The following is a 25,289-nucleotide window of genomic DNA, read 5'->3' as shown; positions in this document are numbered from 1 at the left end:
CAGATGATAGTCTTATACTCAGCTGGCCCCTCCCCGGATTTTGTGTTAAATGCTCTACAACCTAGCTTTCTTAGTGTCCAACATGCTTTCTTTACCCTGAACCTTGTTTTTAACTCCTCCAAAACAAAGGTCATGTGGTTTTATAAGAAGAATGCCCCTCTTCCCACAGGTGTTATTATTACCTCTGAGGGTTTAGAGCTTGAGGTAGTCACCTCATACAAGTACTTGGGAGAATGGCTAGACGGTGCACTGTCCTTCTCTCAGCACATATCAAAGCTACAGGCTAAAGTTAAATCTAGAATTTGTTTCCTCTATCGTAATCCCTCTTTCACACCAGCTGCCAAACTAACCCTGATTCAGATGACTATCCTCCCCATGCTAGATTACGGAGATATCATTTATAGATCGGCAGGTAAGGGTGCTCTCAAGCGACTAGATTTTCTTTACCATTCGGCCATCAGATTTGCCACCAATTCTTCTTATCGGACACATCATTGCACTCTATACTGCTCTGTAAACTGGTCATCTATGAGGCTTTTTGGTAGTCTAAATAAGAATTTAAGAATTTGTTCTTAACTGACTTGCCTAGTTAAATAAAGGTTAAATAAAAAAATTGAAATGCATTCTAGGTGACTACCTCATGAAGCTGGTAGAGATAATGCTAAGAGTTTGCAAAGCTGTCAAGGCAAAGTGTGGCTACTTTGAATTATCTCAAATATAAAATATATTTTGTTACTACATTATTCCATATGTGTTATTTCATAGTTCTGTTACCGAAATACCTCATTTGTTTAGGAAAAACATTCGCAATTCCCTCAATCCTTGCTCTTTTTACCTGACACATGTATGTTTCGCATGCACGTGACCAAAGACCTATTCGCACGGGACTAGTATTACTAGAGAACGTTGGTTATGTAATTTTTACTCCAGAATGTACATTATTCCAAAGGACAATTCACAATTTCTTTCCAAACTGCCCTGTGTAATTCTTAAATTTTTCCCAATAAATTGACAGTTATGATGCAAGCCTGGAGGCTTTTATTCTAGGTGTGAAGATACAGTATTTCAACATGTCCAGGTGATGGGGCCACACTAACTCTACCTTGGTCCCAAGTTTCTAAACCATACCAAACCATCTTTCCTATAGTGTCGCCATAATATTTTAATTGAGGAAGTGTGATCATAATCATTAGGATTTTGTAGGGATCCGCAGTACCTCCTAAATTTCCCCCCGCCCTTCAGATGTGCGTTAAACAGTGCAATTGCACTTGAGATCCATTTTAAGGCTATGGATGAGAAAGTACATTTAGGTCAGTTGTATGCTGTTGCTTTGCTATCTATTAACAGTAAGGGTTGCATTAAATAGGCAAAAAAAAATTCTGAAGCATTTGGTAATATTCAATTCATACACACATTCACTGTGAAAGTTGATAGGCTACATGTAGGCCATTCAAATATAGCTTATGTGCAGCACTTAGTTCAATTTATCAAATCAGTTACTTGCGCAAACCGCGAGCAACACCTGTCAAACTCAGACTTCAGAATTCTCTCAAAACACAGGAATGTCGATTCTCACTGGACTAGTATTATAAGAGGACCTTGGAGTTTGTCAAACTTTAGGTTATTCTGGTTGGAGTTGTTACACTCTGGCCATGAAAAGTACTGACATGGCAGATTCAGACGGGACAAAAATTACAGATGTACATTACCCAACCTCCACAAGTAAAACTAATCCCATCCAAATAGGGCACAAAAGGGACCAAAACTCTGTCCGTGGACGTTGAAATCAAGGCCAGTTTGGACCCCATCAAATCTGAACAAAACCTAGATGTCCATGATTGGTTCAGATTTGGTCCGGCCCGGACCAGAAACTGGTTGAAAATTAGCCGGCTGGCTAAAACCGGCACTTTTACTGAAACATTGATTAATGTGCACTGTCCCTGTAAAAAACTCAACTAAACTCAACTCGATGTCCGTGGATGGGGAAATGATGGCTGGTCAGGAACTGCAGCAAAAAAAAAGACGTCCAAAAGGTGTAGGCGTCGGTGCGTGCTTACTGAGGTGTAGCCTACAGTGTTGCCTGAAATGACATTTTATGAATGCCCATCTATGTGAGAAGCCTACCGTTTGTAAAATACAGCGAATGATTTCCGGACAGGACCAAAAAAAGACGTCTGCTCGTGCTTACTAGGGTGTAGCCTACCATGGTGGTGTGCAATGGAATTTTTTACCGTTTGTAAAACGGGCCATTGCATTGGCTTTATTAGTCCTTATTCCTGTGGCTAATCAATTTAGCTATATAAGCACTGAATATAAGCTAACTCCTGATACAGTTCGGTATCGCGAGCCTATTTGCAATGTGTTTACACAGCGGGAAATGCAGAAGTATTTTCTTTTTCGCTATGATCAGCCTGTCAAAAAAATGTACGTTGCTTTGTTAATATGACAACTCATAATTTTTTTTGATTGAGCGCCATTTAGGTTAGGTTATTTGATCCGAGAAACCTGCGATCATATAGTGTCCGTCTCATTACATTGTCATACATTTTATGTCCAGCCTGTAGGCTTCAGAAAAGGCTGCATACTTGTTCTACCATATCCTATATCTGCTTTATGATTTATGTTAGTTAATTTTTTGGACTGAACGTTGGTGGATGCGTCTGTCCAACAACACCCTGGAGATGCACGCTGGGAATGGACATGCTAAATATTTTGCGGCCCTGCCTTTGACTAAGTGGGCACTACTTATCAAAGGGCGGCATCAGCGCTCACCTAAAAAGCACATATGCCACTGGTTGAGGGAGATTGTCATTGTTTTTGAGAATAATTATGTGAGGTTTTTAGGTGTTGTCGGTGTGTCTTGGTCAGTTTAGCTCAGAAAATGCTGCCCTTGTCAATCTGTCGCCATAGGTGGCCCCTTAATCCTGCCTAATGAGCGGGCAGGCCGTGCCTATTGCATATCATAATCACGTCAATAAATTGGTTCTAACAAACTCTGAACATGTGACAGAAAAATGCATGCAGAGGACGTGAAACTCGAAACACGTTGCTCAGGAGGTATAGGGAAAGTCAGATGTGTGGAATAAATGTGACTAGTTGTGGAAAATACTGGTGAAAAAGGTAAGGAGCAAGCTCTGTGTGCATATTATGATTACAATATAATTACAATATCATTTTTCTGACCGTTTTGAACATTGCGAAGACTAAATAAAGTAAAAGCCTACCAGAGAGTGTAAAGTTTTTTTGCCTTGCCTTTATTACAGCAAAGATTAAAAACAGTCACATTCCGTCGTGAATGCAATTTCCGAAATGTAACGGTTTATGTAATGTTTAAGCTAATTATTCAAGGCTCGTTTTATTTTAAAACTGAAATGCTTGATTGCATTTCAAATCATGAATGACTCTATAGTGAAGCCTCTAGCACTGAGATGCAGTGCCTTAGACCGCTGTGCCACTTGGGAGCCTACTAATGATAAAGACATTACTTATTATTATTATAATAGTAATAACAATAAGGAGATCAAGAAAAAATGGTTATTATAAATATAATTTCCCTGACAATTTGGAACAGTGTAAACACTCAATTATAAATACATTGAGGGAAAAAAGTATTTGATCCCCTGCTGATTTTGTACGTTTGCCCACTGACAAAGAAATGATCAGTCTATAATTTTAATGGTAGGTTTATTTGAACAGTGAGAGACAGAATAACAACAAAATCCAGAAAAACGCATATCAAAAATGTGTGTTGGATGGTGTTGTACACCATGATATATAGTTGAAGTCAGAAATGTACATACACTTAGGTTGTAGTCATTAAAACTCATTTTTCAACCACTCCACAAATTTCTTGTTAACAAACTATCGTTTTGGCAAGTCGGTTAAGACATCTACTTTGTGCATGACAAAAGTCATTTTTCCAACAATGGTTTACAGACAGATTATTTCACTTATAATTCACTGTATCACAATTCCAGTGGGTCAGAAGTTTACATGCACTAAGTTGACTGTGCCTTTAAACAGCTTGGAAAATTCCAGAAAATGATGTCATGGCTTTAGAAGCTTCTGATAGGCTAATTGACATCATTTGAGTCAATTGGAGGTGTACCTGTGGCTATATTTCAAGGCCTATCTTCAAACTCAGTGCCTCTTTGCTTGACATCATGGGAAAATCAAAAGAAATCAGCCAAGACCTCAGAAAAAAATGGTATACCTTCATAAGTCTGGTTCATCCTTGGGAGCAATTTCCAAACGCCTGAAGGTACCACGTTCATCTGTACAAACAATAGTACACAAGTATAAACACCATGGGACCACGCAGCCATCATACCGCTCAGGAAGGAGATGCGTTCTGTCTTCTAGAGATGAACATACTTTGGTGCGAAAAGTGCAAATCAATCCCAGAACAACAGCAAAGGACCTTGTGAAGATGCTGGAGGAAACCGGTACAAAAGTATCTATATCCACAGTAAAATGAGTCCTATATCGACATAACCTGAAAGGCCGCTCAGCAAGGAAGAAGCCACTGTTCCAAAACCGCCATTAAAAAAAGCCAGACTACGGTTTGCAACTGCACATGGGGACAAAGATTGTACTTTTTGGTGAAACAAAAATATTATTGTTTGGCCACAATGACCATCCTTATGTTTGGAGGAAAAAGGGGTAAGCTTGCAAGCCAAAGAACACCATCCCAACCATGAAGCACGGGGGTGGCAGCATCATGTTGTGGGGGTGCTTTGCTGCAGGAGGGACTGGTGCACTTCACAAAATAGATGGCATCATGAGGAAGTAAAATTATGTGGATATATTGAAGCAACATCTCAAGACATCAGTCAGGAAGTTAAAGCTTGGTCGCAAATGGGTCTTCCAAATGGACAATGGCCCCAAGTATACTTCCAAAGTTGGCTTAAGGACAACAAAGTCAAGGTATTGGGAGTGGCCATCACAAAGCCCTGACCTCAATCCCATAGAAATTTTGTGGGCAGAACTGAAAATGCGGGTGCAAGCAAGGAGGCCTACAAACCTGACTCAGTTACACCAGCTCTATCAGGAGGAATGGGCCAAAATTCACCCGACTTATTGTGGGAAGCTTGTGGAAGGCTACCCAAAACGTTTGACCCAACTAAAACACTTTAAAGGCAATGCTACCAAATACTAATTGAGTGTATGTAAACTTCTGACCCACTGGGAACGTGATGAAAGAAATCAAAGCTGAAAGAAATCATTCTCTCTGCTATTATTCTGACATTTCACATTCTTAAAATAAAGTGGTGATCCTAACTGACCTAAGACAGGGAATTTTTCTAGGATTAAATGTCAGGAATTGTGAAAAACTGAGTTTAAATGTATTTGGCTAAGGTGTATGTAAACTTCCGACTTCAACTGTATATATATATGTTTTTCTCTACTGCTGGACTAAAGAAATCTCCGTCGACCAACAGCCTATCAACCAAACAATCAGCCAGTCGACTAAATGGGGTCAGCCCTAGCTCATAGACATTCACAACAGTTCTGCTAGCTCATGAAAGGCGTTACGTTAAATTAACATTTTTAGCTGTGGAGACGAGTCTTAAAATGTCAGAACATGGAGGGGAACTGGGAATTCCGGTAGAACAGAACCAGCAGACTCCAGACCTCGTAGGTTAAGAATTGATTACCCCTGGTCTAGACTCTAGAGAGCCTACCCTTCTTACCCCTTCAAAGTAGGAGGATTCATATGCATGACTGGTCATTGGTCAGAATAATCATATCAGATTGTGATGTCATGCTGTTGTCCAAAAACTCATCACACCTGGACAGGCTGAAATTCCAGGTGTCTTTTCCGCCCAAAAGTTTTTCCGCTAAAAGGGCATTATCATAATTTTCACAATTTCAGTCTTATTTCGACATCATAGTGTGGAAAGATTTATTATTATTTTTATTTTTTACAAATCTTGTTCTTGAATGCACTGCCCCTTTTAAATAAATCAACAATGCTTTTTAATTGTGGAGTTGTCAGTGACTAACAGGGTCTTAATGGAGGAGGTGTAGAGGGACCTGTGTTAGACTGGGCAGAGGGCACCAGGACTGTATGACTGTGTAAAATGTGACACAGCAGTCTGACAAATTAAGTTATTCATCCTTTTGTGATTAAATTAAGCAAATACAAAGGGGCCGCCAGCCCGAGTGCTGAGAGTCAAGCAGTGTTTGTATTTCTGGTGTTGTAATCGTGCTGCTCTGAATAGCTGTCCCCCTGCCCACCCCATCTCCCTCACACACATGCATACACATGCACCGTTTGGAAAATTGGCTTTGTGTTTGTAGAGCGTAATGCATAGTTCTCATGGAATTCAGATTTCTCTCTGTTGGTTCAGTTGAATGCACAACAAGGGGGAAATTTATCACAATTTAATGAAACGGGATATGATGGCCATTGGAGCTCTTAGTTGATGTTTTATACATGGAAGTTGGTCGTTAAAATCACAAAGTTATTCCCAAAGTTTGCTGTGCTGTGTAGGCGTATACTGTGTAAAGCATATGTTTTATGTGATTTTGTTTTGATTCTGTGGCTAAATCTAACTTTTAGTCTAAGTATGATATATTCGGGCTTGAAGTGACAACTGAACTGCCCACTTCGTGCAAATTCGTGCTGATGTCTTTTCCTATAAAATTACTTTTAAATAATTTTTAGTCTAGATTTCGTTTCAGTCCTGAGTTTTATTTATGGAGCGAAATACCTGCCAAAAGGTTGAAGGTACATATTGTTAGGATCGTAAGACAATCCATACGTAAATTGTTAGGATTGTAAGGAAAGCCATGTGTGAAACATGAAATGTAAACGTGCAATTTCATCTGTGAACATACAAACACCATGTTACGATTTCAGACAAACATTTTTAGCTTGAACAAATCTTCTTGCAATTCTGACGTACAATATTACCTTTCCGAGTTTTGGCAGTTTCACTTCACAAACATACACCAAATGGCCTGTGAGGAGTGCTACGAAAACAAGCATAACACAGTATAAAAACCGGAAGTCAGGGAAACCGGGAAGAAGTATCCTGCATCTTTTCAAGTTAAAAGTCTCCGTTCTCTATTACTCCTCAGTTTACTTCACATTTAAGTAGCTAATGTAATGGATTTGTTTGCCAGCTCAAGCCTAGATACCACTAGCTGTATTATGCCTACGACAGCATGGGTATCCCCATGCATGCATCTTATCAACATATGACTAATTCAGTATTGCACCATCAAATTCTCTGTGCTCTGTCTGCAATCATAACCAGTCGTATCTACCAGAAATAATGAAACAATAATAGATGTTTGCTAAATGTATGTATTATTTATGACCACCTGAGTGGCCATTCCAAATATTTTGATATTTATTTCATCACTGAAAATCTTGCCAAAGCATATTCTGTAGGAGGTTATAATATAAATGTAAAATAATTAGAAAATATTTATATGAATCTGGTCATGAACATATGGACTTTGAAATGAACAAGGGAGAGGTTAAACGTAGGCTGTCTGGCATAAACTTAATCCCACACTTTAGAATAACTCTGCAGTGGCCTGAGGTTGTCTCCGTATAGGCTATTCCCTCCATCGCGACACTGCTGCCCAGTTGAAGAGCTTGTGTTCTCCATGCAGCACCATACGCCTTCTGAAAAGCCCTTCTGGAGGCATGCAGCCATAGTCATTATACCCTAATGTAGGCCTATTTTCCTACTAGCCAAATAAAGTGCAGGGCATGCATGATGCGTGCAAGTCCTCATTCCAACATATTTGAACATTTAATTCATCCTTCATTCAGTTCAGTCAGTCAGTATGTCATCCATTCAGTATTTATTATAGGGCTCCCCTTAAAAAGGAGACCCTAGCTCACAGGCCTAAATATAGCCTCTAAATGAATTTTAAACAAAATAGTTGAAGAAGCACGTGCAGTGGCTGATAGGGAAAACAGATCTGTCAATAAGAATAGGATATAGATAGTCTTGGCCATTTGGGACCCCTTGGCTATTTCACTCAGGACAGGTTATAGCCAAGACTTAATCAATATTTCGTTTGGTCTCGTATTGATATGGATACAGCCTCTGCGTGGTGGGGTTGTGCTTCACAAATGGTTATAACAAGCCTACGTAAATAGTGGAATTCACTAATAAAACAGTCAAAATGTCGAATATAAGGCCGACAGTCCGTGCTCCCAAATACTGGAAAAAGTGTAATTCATTGCAGCTATAAAAATATATGATATGGCCGTTAAGTAACACACAACAGCATGGCATATTTAGATAGCGGAATCGGCCGCCTAGCCTAAATCATATTTACCTTCTATTTTACAGCTCAGGCGTTTATTCAAGATAAGGCTCTTCTGTGTCATTAGCATTATCTCACAAGTCATTTGCTGAAGGCCCAAGCCTATACTACGCCATCTGTTGGTATAACGTCGTTATTGATTGCAGTTCTAAAACAAGCTCTAGACTTCTTTTTTGGAAATGAAACCGGAAGCTGGAAAGCAACTCTAACGTTTGGGTTAGAGTCGCTTGATTGAATAGCTAGCTTCGACTAGCTACATTCGGTTCTTGTCCTTTGCTGATGCTACATTACTGACAAAAGTTTGTATGTATAAAAATATATTTAACTGAGTAAAAGGATACGTAAAGTAATAATTGAACGTGTAAATGTTAATTCATAGTCGTAACAGGGTTTGTACGTTTACAGACCTAATTTAACTTTACTCTTCATGTTTCACGCTTGGTTTTTCTTACGATCCTAACAATACGTATGTTCAACCTTTTGGCAGGTATCTCGGTCCATTTTTATTTGAATGGTACCACCCACCAGCATGGCGCTGTTTATTAATCAGAAACACATGCAAAGTTCGAGTCGCGATAGAGCTGAGCAATATAATAGATAATATTATTTATATATAAGAGTGAGCAAAGCTGTCATCATGGCAAAGGGTGGCTACTTTGAAGAATCTCAAATATAAATATATTTTGATTTGTTTAACACTTGTTACTACATGATTCCATATGTGTTGTTTAAGCCCTTTCTGCTCTACCCCCAATGTGCATACGTTAGATGGCACGGACTGAGGTGCTTTCCTGGGGGCAAAGGATCAGGCTCTCCCTGTCTCTGCTTTGGTTGTTTGCAAAGGTAGGCCACACATGGCTGCTCACACCAAGCAGAACAATGGGCTATGGTTCCAAGATGGCCAAATGTCCTCAAACAACCTCAGAAAATTGTTCTAACACACACACAGACAGACAGTTGGGAGGCAATTTACATGGATGGTGAGTGACTTTCATCCTCTTTTTATATAGAGCAATGTCAGCCAGAGGTCAACCTGGTTATGGTGTGATCGTCTCACCGTGGTGGTGCTGCGGCCGTCTTTATTTATTTCACTCTACAAGCCCTGGAGATTGAGCTGAACTACAGAGCCATATTTAGCCTTTATTTAAGAAGATTGGGCAGCCCAGCCAGAGACTGTCCGATGGCCTAGCCCCTGCTTACCGATGGCCAGTCGGATCAATACAACACAATTGAGTTCACCAATCTGAGGGTCTTTGAGACGCAGCCGTGGCACTTAAGGGGTGATCGCTTTTGATGAAATCTTTATCAGCCTCTATTGACAGATTCAGTTGAGCAACTTCCTCTCCCGTCCCTTGCTCCTCTCCCAACTGTAAAGTAATGTATACTAAGCCCCCTCCTTTAAAAGTTTCTAAGAGCTGATGCAATGATTGATAGGAACACAACCCCTTTAAGTTTGTTTTTGCTATTTCTGCCTTGATATCTGATGGAGGAAATTACTTTTCAGCGGAGTTCAGGTGACCCCTATGGTTCTTTGAGACCGTTGTTCAGTCCGATACTGCAGCGTTGTGGCAAAACGTACACCAAATGGACCTACCCCATCAAAGGAGCATTGAGGGAGAATACAAAGAAAACATCAGCTTCCCCAAAAAATGAAGAAAAAGAAAAAGCAAGCGGGAGGAGATTTACTTTTAGAAGCAAGTCTAAGAGCAACCTGGCGTCCGATGAAGGATTGTGGAAATTTCGAAAATGATTACATATTTGATTTCCAAACAAGCCGCGGGGGTATTGGATATCACAAGCTAATGCGTGGCGGTCACATGTGCACTGTTGGAAATTTGGTCGAGGCTCTTCTCAGCCTTTGAAGTCACAAGTTGTTTTTTCGCGTTTAGAGTAGCTGCTCCAGAGGAAGCCTAATCCATGTGATATTGCTATGGCAAGCAGTATTTCTACACAACACTCCAAACAGTGTTCGTGACTCCACTAATTTGCCATTGTTGTTTTACCTGCTTTGTATTTTGCAGCCCCTCTACACCCCCATCTCTCTCTCTCTCTTAGTTACCCTCAGAGGGAGCTGTTACCCAAGCCTCTGTGGATTGGCCCGAGGTGGTTTCCCAATCGCGAGAGATGCAAGGCGAACTGGATTTCTGTGAATTGATTAAGAGGAAGATTTGGTTCATGTTCTGCAGCTGTGTTTGGTTGGCTCAATGATGTAACCTGACTTGAATCTTTAATTGATACACCACAATCTGCCTCTTGTGGGTGCTTTAGAATAAGCTTGTTCATTGTTTTTCACTCTGTCAATTGTACACATCTTTTGTCATTGTTTTGGAAAATGTAAACATACAAGCACTGTTGTAGGGCATTATGGGATTTCTTCCAGTCGCTTTGACCCTGCTGCACCACCAGCAACCCCCACCCCCACCCCCACACCAAGCCCAGTCACTCTCCAGTCAATTTCATTAATGCTAAATCCCACATCCTACACAGCTGCCTTTAAAAAGAGCTTTTGGAAATTGAGTTGTAATAAGATACCATGCTGCCAAGGTGAATAAGAGGCGGTACTTGAATGCCTCTCTCTCTCTGTGTGTCTCACCCTCTGTCTTTCTCTCTGACACACACACGTTTGTTCCCATCTCTTACCGTGCTGTAGCAGCGGGAAAAGGTTACAACCTCCACAGCAGCTAATTCCCTATTGATCTGCCCTGGGGCACCATAGCTGTTTACACAGACCTTTTATAGAGAGCAAAGCATATTAAAGGCAGAGAAAAGTCCGCACACTGCTGTTGACCACGCTGTTCTGTATGTTTGTGCACAACAGCAGAACTGAGGGCTAAGGCCCTACCGAGACTTCCCACACTTGGTTGGGATTTGAAAATCCCACTGCCATAAGGGGAGATATCTGAGAGCATTAAGATATTGGAAAATAATATTGCTCCTTTTTCAGAGTAGAGGCCATGTGATCTCTAATCAAGTCATTTTCTTTTTTGTATACAGTGCATTAGGAAATTATTCAGACCTTCACTTTTTTCACGTTATGTTACATTAGCCTTATTCTAAAATGTATCATTATTTTTTCCCCCTCAATCTATACACACAATACCCCATAATGACAGTGAAAACAGGTTTGTAGAAACTTTTGCACATTTATTTAAAAAAAGACATACCTTATTTACATAAGTATTCAGACCCTTTGCTATGAGACTCAAAATTGAGTTCAGATGCACCCTGTTTCCATTGATCATCCTTGAGATGTTTCTACAACTTCATTGGAGTCCACCTGTGGTAAAATAAATTGATTGGACATGATTAGGAAAGGCACACACCTGTCCCACAGTTGACAGTGCATGTCAGAGCAAAAACCAAGGCATGAGGTTGAAGGAATTGTTTGAGGAGCTCCGAGACAGGATTGTCGAGGCACAGAACACACCAAAACATTTCTGCAGCATTGAAAGTCCCCAAGAACACAGTGGCCTCCAATCTTTTTTTGTGTGTTTTTTTGGTACTTTTTTAGCACTTTTTTTCAGGACCCTGTCTTTCAAAGATAATTCGAAAAAATCCAAATAACTTCACAGATCTTCCTTCTGAAAGGTTTAAACACTATTTCCCATGCTTGTTCAATGAACCATAAACAATTAATGAACACGCACCTGTGGAACGGTCGTTAAGACACTAACAGCTTACAGACGGTAGGCAATTAAGGTCACAGTTATGAAAACTTAGGACACTAAAGAGGCCTTTCTACTGACTCTGAAAAACACAAAAAGAAAGATGCCCAGAGTCCCTGCTCATCTGCGTGAACGTGCCTTAGGCATGCTGCAAGGAGGCATGAGGATTACAGATGTGGCCAGGGCAATAAATTGCAATGTCCGTACTGTGAGACGCCTAAGACAGCGCTACAGGGAGACAGGACGGACAGCTGATCATCCTCGCAGTGGCAGACACGTGTAACAACACCTGCACAGGATCGGTACATCCGAACATCACACCTGCGGGACAGGTACAGGATGGCAACAACAACTGCCCGAGTTACACCAGGAACGCACAATCCCTCCATCAGTGCTCAGACTGTCCGCAATAGGCTGAGAGAGGCTGGACTGGGGGCTTGTAGGCCTGTTGTAAGGCAGGTCCTCACCAGACATCACCGGCAACAACGTCGCCTATGGGCACAAAACCACCGTCGCTGGACCAGACAGGACTGGCAAAAAGTGCTCTTCGCTGACGAGTCGCCTTTTGTCTCACCAGGGGTGATGGTCAGATTTGCGTTAATCATTGAAGGAATGAGCGTTACACCGAGGCCTGTACTCTGGAGCGGGATCGATTTGGAGGTGGAGGATCCGTCATGGTCTGGGGCGGTGTGTAACAGCATCATCGGACTGAGCTTGTTGTCATTGCAGGCAATCTCAACGCTGTGCGTTACAGGGAAGACATCCTTCTCCCTCATGTGGTACTCTTCCTGCAGGCTCATCCTGACATGACCCTCCAGCATGACAATGCCACCAGCCATACTGCTCGTTCTGTGTGTAATTTCCTGCAAGACAGGAATGTCAGTGAAGAGCTCGGATCTCAATCCCATTGAGCACGTCTGGGACCAGTTGGATCGGAGGCCAGGGCTATTCCCCCCCAGAAATGTCTGGGAACTTGCAGGTGCCTTGGTGGAAGATTGGGTAGCATCTCTCAGCAGAACTGGCAAATCTGGTGCAGTCCTTGAGGAGGAGATGCACTGCAGTACTTAATGCAGCTGGTGGCCACACCAGATACTGACTGTTACATTTGATTTTAACCCCCCCTTTTTTCAGGGACACATTATTCCATTTCTGTTAGTCACATGTCTGTGGAACTTGTTCATTTTATGTCTGTTGTTGAATCTTATGTTCATACTAGAGGTCGACCGATTATGATTTTTCAATACCGATACCGATTATTGGAGGACAAAAAAAAAGCGATTAATTGGCCGATTTTTGTATTTATTTATTTATTTATTTATTTATTTGTAATAATGACAATTACAACAATACTGAATGAACACTTAAAAAAAAAATCTATTTAGCCTCAAATAAATAATGAAACATGTTCAATTTGGTTTAAATAATTAAAAAACAAAGTGTTGGAGAAGAAAGTAAAAGTGCAATATGTGCCATGTAAAAAAAGTTAACTTTTACAACATGAGAACATATGAAAGCTGGTGGTTCCTTTTAACTTCAATATTCCCAGGTAAGAAGTTTTAGGTTGTAGTTATTATAGGACTATTTCTCTCTCTACCATTTGTATTTCATATACCTTTGACTATTGGATGTTCTTATAGGCACTATAGTATTGCTAGTGTAACAGTATAGCTTCCGTCCCTCTCCTCGCCCCTACCTGGGCTCGAACCAGGAACACATCGACAACAGCCACCCTCGAAGCATCGTTACCCATCGCTCCACAAAAGCTGCGGCCCTTGCCGAGCAAGGGGAACAACTACTTCAAGGTCTCAGAGCGAGTGACGTCACCGATTGAAATGCTATTAGCGCGCACCCCGCTAACTAGCTAGCCATTTCACATCGGTTACACCAGCCTGCTTGAAGTCATTAACAGCTCAGCAAATGCACGAAAGTGCTGTTTGAATGAATGCTTACGAGCATGCTGCTGCCTACCACCGCTCAGTCAGACTGCTCTATCAAATCATAGACTTAAATATAACATAATAACACACAGAAATACGAGCCTTAGGTCATTAATATGGTAAAATATTAACTAAATATGCATGTTTAAAAATATATACTTGTGTATTGATTTTAAAGAAAGGCATTGATGTTTATGGTTAGGTACACATTGGTGCAACGACAGTGCTGTTTTCGCGAATGCGCTTGTTAAATCATCACCCGTTTGGCTAAGTAGGCTGTGATTCGATGAGAAATTAACAGGCACCGCATTGATTATATGCAACGCAAGACAAGCTAGATAAACTAGTAATATCATCAACCATGTGTAAGTTAACTAGTGATTATGTTAAGATTGATTCTTTTTATAAGATAAGTTTAATGCTAGCTAGCAACTTACCTTTGCTTCTTGCTGCACTCGCGTAACAAGTAGTCAGCCTGCCACGGAGTCTCCTCGTGGAGTGCAATGTAATCGTCCACAATCGGTGTCCAAAGAATCCGATTACCGATTTGTTAGGAAAACTTGAAATCGGCCCTAATTAATTGGCCATCCCGATTTAATCGGTCGACCTCTAGTTAATACAAATATTTACACATGTTAAGTTTGCTGAAAATAAACGCAGTTGAGAGTGAGAGGACGTTTCTTTTTTTGCTGAGTTTACAATGGGGGAATTTCACTAGATGTGGACTGACGATTTTTGAAAAATAGGCACGGTGTGCTCTCAGTGTTCTTTCCCTCTAAAAACAGAAATATATCATTCTAAATAACAAACTGTCTTTATTTACACATTTTTAAGTGTCTCACCCCATGTTCAAGATTGGCTTTTTCCCCTTTATTCAGATTACAATCTCTCACTTTCGGGTATTTGAAACAAAATCATCTCCAAAATATCGTTATTTTTTAAACAAGCCATAGAAAGTTGGTTGCAATTTCAGTTAGAAAAAGGGGGGGAAAGTAAAGAACTTGTCTGTCGGTCCTGCATTAAAGACCAAAATTGGTTAAAATAAATTGTGAAAAGTACAAATATATACCAGTTTTATTTAAGGACCATTAAATGGACAGCTGTGCCATATAGATTGCAAAATAGTTGGGAAGAGATTTTCGATGTACCGACTCCATGGCACATGGTTTATGAATAATCATTTTTACCTACTGCAGACCTAAAACCTATGGGTTTAACCTTCTGAATTAATGATTATATTTGAGATAGAAGCTGCCTCTTAATGAGTTCCGAGCACCGATCTGTTATCCAGCGATTATTAGTAATAATAATGAATGACAGCATGGGGACTGGTCTTGATGAATCAAGCAAATTTTTATTTGGGCATGTTAGGATTATTTTGCACATCACTTGCAGTCACTTAGTAGCTTAGGCCTACAGTACACTCGACTGGTCCAGTTGTACAGCGCCATATTTTCCTAACTGAAACCCTTAATGAAATCGCTTTAGCTGTGATTTTAAAACGAATCAGCTGATGCATTGATCTAGAGCCAGGTGGTATTGGCGGACAGTCACCTGTGAGCTCTGGAACTTTTTTCTGATTTATTTACAAAATTGTCATTTTAAATGCCCGGCTACTCTAGGTGTGACAATCCCCCCCAACTTGCATTGTATTAAATGTTTATTTCAACTACATTTTAGTTGCACTTCCCCCCCAGCTCCATGACCATGGATAAAACCTTGCTGAGATGATCAATATATTTGTTGCATTGTTGTATGGTCAGTTTCTCAAGCCAAAACATCTTGATGGCCTTCACCAGTTCATCTTTGCTTGTAGGCTTGGCAGAGTTACGGATACATTTTTCAGAATAAAGTAGGCTAATGAAGGCAACAAATTGTTGCTTACTGGAAAACCCAAAGTCATCCAATTGTTATAATAGGATTTGAAGCAATAGTCTACCCTCGTGTGGTCAACTATTTCAGCACCATTTCGCTCTAGTCTGAGACAAGCATGGGGACTGGTCTTGATAAATCAATGAGATTTTTCTCTCCGTTTCGGTGTTGGTTAGCCCACAATTAGAGTGTGGAAATGTTAGGATTATTTTGCTCTTAGTAGCCTACTCCCGACCGGTCACGTTGTACAGCAAAACCCTGAGGGTTTCGTTTTTCAATTTTCTTGGAATAGAAACACTATAATTTTAATAAAATTAATTAAGCGACATTTCTTAAAATCAATCCCATATACTATGTTCTTACAAAAAAAGTTTTTAAATTCTCTATGTACAGCCTATATTAAAAACTGTCAAATGCTTCTCAAAGATGCCCTCTGGTGGTCAAATTAGCATTAATGGCAACTATGGCTGACACTTAAATAACTGGCCATAGAATTCTGCGGCAACCCACAAGGTGTGCTGCAGTATGAGACAACTTTTAAAGGAAGAACCACTGTGTATATAGTTTTAAATGATCACTTAAATTGATCCACCAAAACACAAACCTATCAATACATTTAAAGCTGTTTTGTATTCAGTGTTGCTTAATTGTAAGTGTTGACCGACCTCTCCTCTCTGTCTCCGCAGAGCTGTCAGATGTGGAGCCCAACGTATTCCTGCGGCCCTTCCTGGAGGTGGTACGATCTGAAGACACCACCGGACCAATCACAGGCCTGGCCCTCACCTCTGTCAACAAGTTCCTGTCCTACGGCCTCATAGGTGAGCAGCACAGCTGTCCTCATACACACAGACAGACGGGTCAGGTCTGTTGTCTAAGCATTTATGTTATATACAGAGAACACTGTAAGGTGCTCTGTCAGTTATTTAGCCATGATATTAATGTAGCATTGACAGAGATTTCTGTGTGGGACCACTACGTTGTTGTTAAAGACGGCTTTCCAATTGGAGGGGTGACTTGTTTATATTGTCAATCTGTGAGAACACAGTCATCATGGACTCCCTCTGGCTCCAGGCATGCCAAGAATGACGAGTTCTGATTTATCGATGCTTAAATGGACGTGTTGTTTACTACAGAAATGGCACAGCTCGTCCTTGCTAGCATCATCATGGAAATATGGCAGGCGTCCGCCAGTTTGCCAAAGTGTGAAGAAAGCATGTATCACCAGATGTTATTCTAAATGGCAGGGGTTGAATAAATGTTACATCTCCGACCGTCAAAACAGCTGCGACGCCTCGCTGAAATAAATAAGCTCCATTGTAACATTGAATAACACCATTTATCGCATCCCTGTCCTGAACATGTTGTTTTTATTGGGCTGTAATTTTATCATTCAGCTGTTATATTGGCCAAATATTTGGTGAATACAACATATGTGGGAAGGGTAGGCTATGTGTAATTTGATTTCAGCTCTACGACCATTGCTTTTGGCATGTGTCCTGAGGTGTACCGTAGTTGTCTTTTTCGAGTCTGATCCCACAAGCCCTTGGAATACCTGGCAAACTGAGTCTAGATGCACGGCCTCACACACCCTCACACACACACCACTCTCTCACAAACCACAAGCACACACCATCACAGATCAGCCTCTCACAAATCACTCCCAGATCCCCTGTCTGTCACTCCAAACCCAACGCCGGTTTCCTAATCCTATAACCCCCCCCCACACACACACACACACCTCATCAGTGGAGTTCAAATGGGTGGGAAACCATGGCAACGTGACCCTGCAGCCCTCAAGACAATGGCCCTCCAGCGCAGAATGAAGGATATGACACGCTCAGATATTACCCTCCGTTTGAATTCAACCCGTGTTCCTCAAATGCTGTGAGGTCTTTCCCAGCTTGTTAACACACTGAAGTCAACGGCATCATTTTCCCCTACACCATCTGTCTGCTCACACAGCAAGCGGCTCGTTGGATCACAGTCGTTAGACGTATTGAGGAACTGAGGAAGCACTGGTTGTATTGGACTCTGATCGTACATAAATACATGCATTTTTCAACAGCATATTACTGGACAATAAATGTAGTGTAGTTAAACACTTAAACTTTCTAATAAAATGGTAAATAATGATTGAGCGTTTCAACGGAGATTCTGCATCTATAAAGTATTATGATTTCAATTGTAAAATAAATTCTAGAGCTTTGATTAATTCAACGGATTAATTCTAGGCCTCCCCGAAAAGGTTGTAAAATACTGAAATTGATTTCTAAATGTAATCTGTTTAGACATTAACATCGTTATTCACTAGAATAACGTATTCACTTGAATAACTTATTCACTTCACTACTAGAATATGTACTTACTATAGAGTTGGCCCTGATGTCTTGTTGATTAGCCAGTAAGTAGTGCCAAATTTACAGGGCTTAGTTACCATTTAAATCCAAATAGTTCCTAAGTACTGCCTTAGTAGTATTCTGGTACTTACGACATGGTCATTTAAAGGAAATGCCAGTACCTAGTTATTTAGAATTGACTGCAGAGTCGGAGAGAAACCTCTTACCTTGATAACCAGGTGAACTAGAGACGGTCTGTCTCGTGTTCATAGAGTCATGTGAGACTGAATGAACAATCTTTCAGTGTCGAAGGGCTTTTATACTAATGAGCCTGCTCCAGCCGTTCTGATTAGGCCCTTCTCCAGTGAAAAGTCAACTTAGTATCCCTCCGTTCAGACGTTTATGAGAGCTGGCTGTCTATATTAGCTAACAATATGACATGTAGCCTACATTAGTACTGCACACGTAGTAGGCCTACTCAATCTATGAAAACTTTGGAAAATGCAGTAATTTTGAAATTGCTTTCAAAACCCCAGCCAAAGAAAATGTCTCAAATGAAGTCATTTTTTGCTCAATTGTCCACTTGTCACACCGTTGTACAAGCGGAGTAAGAGGTTTAAAATGACTTGTGTTGGTGGTGAATGACTGATACTAAGAGACAGGCAGAGGGCTGATCCTGTTGAACACTGCCATCTGCTGGTTGCAGTGTCAATAATGTTCAGATTTAATGGTCATTCACTCGTTTTTGATCATTTTATTTGTCAATTTGTCAATTTTCAATAATTTCTCAAATGTTTCCCATTAGATGTATGGTATGTAGTGGAGGTCTTTGTCTTTGAATGATTACAGAGCTCTGCTTTCTCCCGTGTCTGTGATGTGGTGGAGAGGGCTCTGCAAGTTTGCACACATTCTTAATATCCCTTCCCAAGGCTCCTCTCAGGAGAAACACACCACAGCATGTAACTCAGCCCTGTTGCTTTTACCCTGCGTGTCACTCCGAACATGTTCCCCTTCGTGTCGTCCCTTTGTCCCCCCGTCACCCTTCCTCTGTTTGCAATGGGCCCTGCCTTACCCCCTCTGTCGCCCTGGGGGGTCCGGAAAAGATGGAAGGAAGAGACCAAGGGAAATCACACACACACTCCCACTCGTGCACACATTTCATTGAGTGAGGGCTAATTCCCCTCAATCTGTGGCCTGAGGTCTGCTGGCACGGAGGGAGTGCTGGCCTAAGCCCCTCCACTGATGGACATCCTGATCCCCTCCTCTCCGACATCCCTCAGAGCCTAGAGGTACCACCACTCAGCCTGCTGAAAGCAGCCATGACCACACCAGCCTCATAAGGCTCATAGAACAGCTCAACTGAGCATTTGCCTTCATTACCCGCTCAAAAGAGAGGCGCAAAATATCACACTGGTTTTCTAATGAGTTGTTACGTCATATAGGCATTATATAAAACATATTAAAACATGAAGGCCAGTTAAGTCAACTTTTAATGCAGCGAAACTATTATTGCAACATTTGAAGATCGGGTATTTTTACAAAAATGTTACCTGGGCCTGTCTGATAATGGGTTGTTGTGCTATTCAATCACAATTATTTTATAAAGCCCTTTTTTTACATCAGCAGTTGTCTTACACTAAGGAAAAATACACACCCTTTTGTTTGGTTTGAGATGTATTGGTCGTCGTACAGTATGTGCCTCTGGGGTTTTTGTGTGTGGCATTCTGAAACCCACTCTCCTCTCTCTCTTACTCGGCAGTCTGAATGTTCTTTTTTTCACATCATACTACAGAACAGCTGTTCCAGCCACGCACTCCCAGCCAACGGTGTTATTTTAACAATAGTCCTCCCCTTAGGCTAGGGGGATTAGTATTTAATATCACTTCTGACATTCTGCTGGATAGCCCGTGGCTCCAGTTTCTGTGGTGGGATGAGACGTTTTCAGCACAACTCCCGCGGTTGTTGTGACCCTCGCCTCGTTGAGGGACTTTGGCAGTGTACAGTTTCACTCGGCTAACCACGTTTGCGCCGTTTCTCGGCGCAAACGTTATTTCACAGCGTCGACAAACGCTCCAAGACTTTACACACACACTAATTTGCTAAACATCTCACTGATAAGTAACTTCACCCCACTTCATTTGGCTAATGACAGCAATTATCGATTGTCAGTGGGAAGGATGGCACCAGCCTAAACCTTTCCCCCCTCCCCCGCCTAAACCCTTCCTATTTATCTGTCAATAGATAGAATGTTGTGTGGCATCAGACCTCTACCTGGAAAGGCTTTCACTTGTTATCCCTCTCCTTCCCCTAGTATGCTCTCTGCTTATTAGGCCAAGTTAATGAAATGCTCCTTTTAAGAGCGATGGGAAAGAAAAACATGCTGGCTCCAGGCTGCTGCCTGGCCTTGTTGGGTTTCAAAACACTAGCTCCTGTTGCCTAGACAGCCAATTGGCCAGCACGACCCACAAAAGGCCACATTTGGTGATTAGATCTCCAGGCTTTGAAGGACCTTCTGGATTGACCATGCTAGATTGTGTGTGTGTGACCATCAGATGTAAGACTTATTGGCTCGACAGTCCAATCATGCAGTGCTATCACTTGTCAGAAAACCTGTCCTCTGCATTATCTGTTTGACAGCAGCTGTCTGTGCATTAAACATGCATTCATGTAATGATGCACTCCTAGATAGTTTTGTTTCCCCTCTTGCCTTAGCATGGGGTCGTTCCATGTCATTTCAACAAGCTATGACATCCCCCATCTCAGATTGTTCTGAAATAATATTTTAATTTATAGAAATCATATAATATTCAATAAATATTGTACTTAACATCCGATTTGGACCAAACCTTTTTCAAACATTGAGTACATGAGGAATCCTAAGAAATTGTCATTAGCCAACGACGGCTTTTGAAGTTGTTGGACATGAAGTGTGAAAATGCTAATATAGTTACCATTGATTTGCATTTGATTTGTGACACATGCTAAAAAGTTAGCATTTGAAACAGTGGACAACAAAACCAACACGGATTGTTGTCATACCTTGTCAGACTGTCAAAATCCTCTTCCTTGTGCTTTTTGAGGTGGAGCGACACTAGGGCTTTTACTTGGAATTTTTGCTATTTTAATTATTCAATATCTCAGATGACAAAAATGTGTCCTCATTGATCATATCGGAAAAGAATAGTGGTTTAGTTGGTCTGGAAAACAATGTCTGCCACACAGGTATGTTCGTTTTGAGGTTGAAGGCCATCATAAGGATTTCCTTAACATCAAACGTTTCACAGATTGTCTTGTAGCACAGTATTTACATCTGGTAAGAAGATGGCAATATCAATGTGCATTCCATATTTGAACATTGTCGTGTGCCTCACACAGTTCCAAATGGAGTTGTCACTTAAATTCAGCTGAAGTGTTGTGAGTGAAACTTGGCAGACTTGAGGCTTGAATGAGCAGCGTAAGAAATGAGCGGTTTTATAAAATGTCCGCTGATTTCTAAGGAGATGATCACATTGGCCATCTTGTTATCTGTCCTGTGCAGATGCTAACCACGAGGCGGCGGCGGAGGCCATCGAGAACATGGCGGATGCCGTCACACACGCCAGATTCGTAGGGACGGACCCCGCCAGCGATGAAGTAGTGCTCATGAAAATCCTACAGGTAATCTTACAGCTAAAATCTCCCCGCTAGACGTGCACCAGACGATGATCAATCAAACAAGCTCAAGGCCTCCATCTCAAATGTCACCCTTTTCCCAGTTTACAGTAGTGCACATATTAGATGCTGCACTATATGGGGAATGGGTTGTCATTTGAAACTTTATACAAGTGTATTACATGCATGAATACCCTGGCTGGATTCCCTTTGAGGTTGAACATTTACTGTATGATGACATACCTCGTAAACAGAGGAGGCTGGTGGGAGGAGCTATAGGAGGATGGGCTCATTGTAATGGCTGGAATGGCATAAATGGACGGAGTCAAACGGGGTTTCCATGTGTTTGATTCCAAACCCTCCATTCCAGCCATTACAATGAGCCTGTCCTCCTATAGCTCCTCCCACCAGCCTCCTCTGCTCGTAAAAGCCCATGTGGAACTGAGATGGCAACCCTGAATGTTACGCATGCACACACTCGCATGTATACACACTGTCTCTGCCTTGACAGGTCCTGAGGACTTTGCTGCTCACGCCCGTAGGAGCCCACCTGACCAACGAGTCTGTGTGTGAGATCATGCAGTCGTGTTTCCGCATCTGCTTCGAGATGCGCCTCAGCGGTGAGTTCTCCATCTCAGTAATTCTCCCAGTGATTAATGCACCTGGAAGGAACTGCAGCTAGTCCACATGCTTTGCTAGAAAGACACTAAGCTGTATTTTATGAAGCTTTTCCAGGGAAAAAATTCTGTAACTCATGGATATGAACCTGATTCTCACGTTTAGCTTCCATGGCCTCTGGAATCCTCATCACTCCAGCCTAACGTTTTGATGAGCTCTACCACTCATCTACAACTCTCACCCCCTCCAGACCTTCAGGCGTTAGTAGTTCACTAACCCCCCCCCCCTTTACCCCCCAACCCTACCTCAGTCCCTGAGCTGTGCTTTAATAAAATGCCCTCCTTATCCAGGCCAAACATAGACAGACAAGAGGTCCCAGCCTGGCCTCTTTCCTCTTGTCTTCTGGGCTCTAATGGCACCTCCTCTGTTTGTTTTTCCCTCTCCACAGAGCTCCTGAGGAAATCAGCCGAACACACACTGGTGGACATGGTGCAGCTGCTGTTTTCCAGGTAAAGGGAAGGGTGGGGAGATATATGTGTGTGTGTGTGTGTGTGTGAGACAAGCCCAAGCCTCCAGACCGTACACTGGGACTGGAAAACTTCAGGATATTGGATTAGAGTGCCTACCCAGAAAACCACTGGGAGGGAAAGTTGTAGGGTTAGGGCTTACCTCACTGTGCTGTGTGTAAATTACAAGTCTGTTTAATTTTACAAGTTGCTTCATAATCAATGTCTGACTTTTTAGTATGAAGATCATTTGGTGAACTTAAACTCCAACTGAAAATCCCAGTCCTCGTCATCAGACGTGTGAGCCATTGGTTCTGTAAACAACCATGTTAAAGCGCCAATGATAATCATTCAAGCTTTTTTTATGCAAAAGTCAGTTTACCATCTACTGATAATGGTATAATCCCTGTCAAGCCTCAATTGGAATTATCATTAAATACAATGCTTTCAGAAAGTTTTCATACCCCTTGACTTTTTCCACATTTTGTTGTTACAGCCTGAATTTAAAATGTATTAAATTGAGATTTTGTCACTGGCCTAAACACAATACCCCATAATGTCAAAGTGGAATAATGTTTGTTTTCTTTACATTTTTATAAATTCATAAAAAATGAAAAGCTGAATTGTCTTGAGTCTAAGTATTTAACCCCTTTTTTTATGGCAAGCCTAAATACACTACATGACCAAAAGTATGTGGACACCTGCTCGTCGAACATCTCATTCCAAAATCATGGGCATGAAAATGGAGTTGGTTCCCCTTTTGCTGCAATAACCGCCTCCACTCTTCTGGGAAGGCTTTCCACTAGACGTTGGAACATTAGTGCAGGGACATCACATTCAGCCACTAGCCTTAGTCAGGTCGGGCACTGTTGTTGGGCGATTAGGTATGGCTCTCAGTCGCCGTTCCAATTCACCCCAAAGGTGTTTGATGTGGTTGAGGTCAGGGCTCTGTGCAGGCTAGTCAAGTTATTCCAGACCGATCTCGACAAACCATTTCTGTTTGGACCTCGCTTTGTGCACGGGTGCATTGTCATGCCGAAACAGGAAAGGGCCTTACCCAAACTTTTGCCCCAAAGTTGGAAGCACAGAATCGTCTAGAATGTCATTGTATGCTGTAGCGTTAAAATTTCCATTCAGCGTAACTAAGGGGCTTAGCCCGAACCATGAAAAACAGCTCCAGACCATTATTCCTCCTCCACCAAACTTTACAGTTGGCACTAGGTAGTGTTCTCCTGGCATCCGCCAAACCCAGATTCGTCAGTCGAACTGCCAGAGAACACGTTTCCACTGCTCCAGAGTTCAATGGCGTGAGCTTTACACCACTCCAGCTGACGCTTGGCATTGCGCATGATGATCTTATGCTTATGTGTGGCTGCTCGGCCATGGAAACCCATTTCATAAATCTCCCGATGAACCGTTCTTGTGCTGTGTTGCAACCGAGGACAGGGGATTTTTACGCACTACACACTTCAGCACATGGCAGTCATATTCTGTGAGCTTGTGTGAGCTACCACTTCACGGCTGAGCTGTTGTTACTTCTAGAAGTTTCCACTTCAAAATAACAGCACTTAAAGTTGACCGGGGCAGCTCTAGCAGGGCAGAAATGTAACTGATTTGTTGGAAAGGTGGCATCCTATTACGGTGCCATGTTGAAAGTCTCGAAGCTCTTCAGTAAGGCCATTCTACTGTCAATGTTTGTCTTTGGAGATTGCATGGCTGTGTGCTCGATTTTATACACAATTTTATACAGCAACGGGTGTTGCTGAAATGGACGAATCCACTAATTTGAAGGGGTGTTCACATACTTTTGTGTATATTGCATTCGGAAAGTATTCAGCCCCCTTGACTTTTTCCACAGCCTTAATCGAAAATGGATTAAATAAACATTTTTCCTCATCAATCTACAAACAATACCCGATAATGATAAAGCGAAAACAGGTTTTTAGAAATGTTTGCACATTTATAAAAATAAAAAAACATACCTTATTTACATAATTATTCAGACCCTTTGCTATGAGACTTGAAATTGAGCTCAGGTGCATCCTGTTTCCATTGATCATCCTTGAGATGTTTCTACAACTTGATTGGAGTCCACCTGTGGTAATTGCAATTGATTAGACATGATTTGGAAAGGCACACACCTGTCTATTTAAGGTCCTACAGTTGACAGAGCATGTCAGAGCAAAAAAACAAGCCATGAGGTTGAAGGAATTGTCCGTAGAGCTCCGAGACGACAGGATTGTGTCAAGGCACAGATTTGGGGAAGGGTACCAAAAAATGTCTGCAGCATTGAAGGTCCCCAAGAACACAGTGGCCTCCATCATTCTTAAATGGAAGAAGTCTGGAACCACCAAGACTCTTCCTAGAGCTTCCTGGTCACTCTGACAGAGCTCCAGAGTTCCTCTGTGG

The 25,289-nt window shown here is 41.7% G+C and overlaps 1 protein-coding gene across 5 annotated transcripts in view; it reads left to right on the top strand.

Annotated features, from left to right (window-relative positions):
- LOC111978387 (Golgi-specific brefeldin A-resistance guanine nucleotide exchange factor 1) overlaps positions 1-25,289 on the top strand; it is a 110,951-nt gene that overhangs the window by 46,717 nt on the left and 38,945 nt on the right. For all 5 annotated transcript variants that reach the window (XM_024008417.2, XM_070448485.1, XM_070448486.1 and 2 more), the window contains exons 4-7: positions 16,456-16,587; positions 21,644-21,762; positions 22,268-22,376; positions 22,823-22,883. In XM_024008417.2, the coding sequence (XP_023864185.1) occupies positions 16,456-16,587; positions 21,644-21,762; positions 22,268-22,376; positions 22,823-22,883 (421 nt within the window). The remainder of the gene's footprint in view (positions 1-16,455; positions 16,588-21,643; positions 21,763-22,267; positions 22,377-22,822; positions 22,884-25,289) is intronic.

The sequence above is a fragment of the Salvelinus sp. IW2-2015 genome, linkage group LG18 (genome assembly GCF_002910315.2).
Source record: "Salvelinus sp. IW2-2015 linkage group LG18, ASM291031v2, whole genome shotgun sequence".
NCBI classification, from domain to species: Eukaryota; Metazoa; Chordata; class Actinopteri; order Salmoniformes; family Salmonidae; genus Salvelinus; species Salvelinus sp. IW2-2015.
This window is presented reverse-complemented; position numbering and strand designations above follow the sequence as displayed.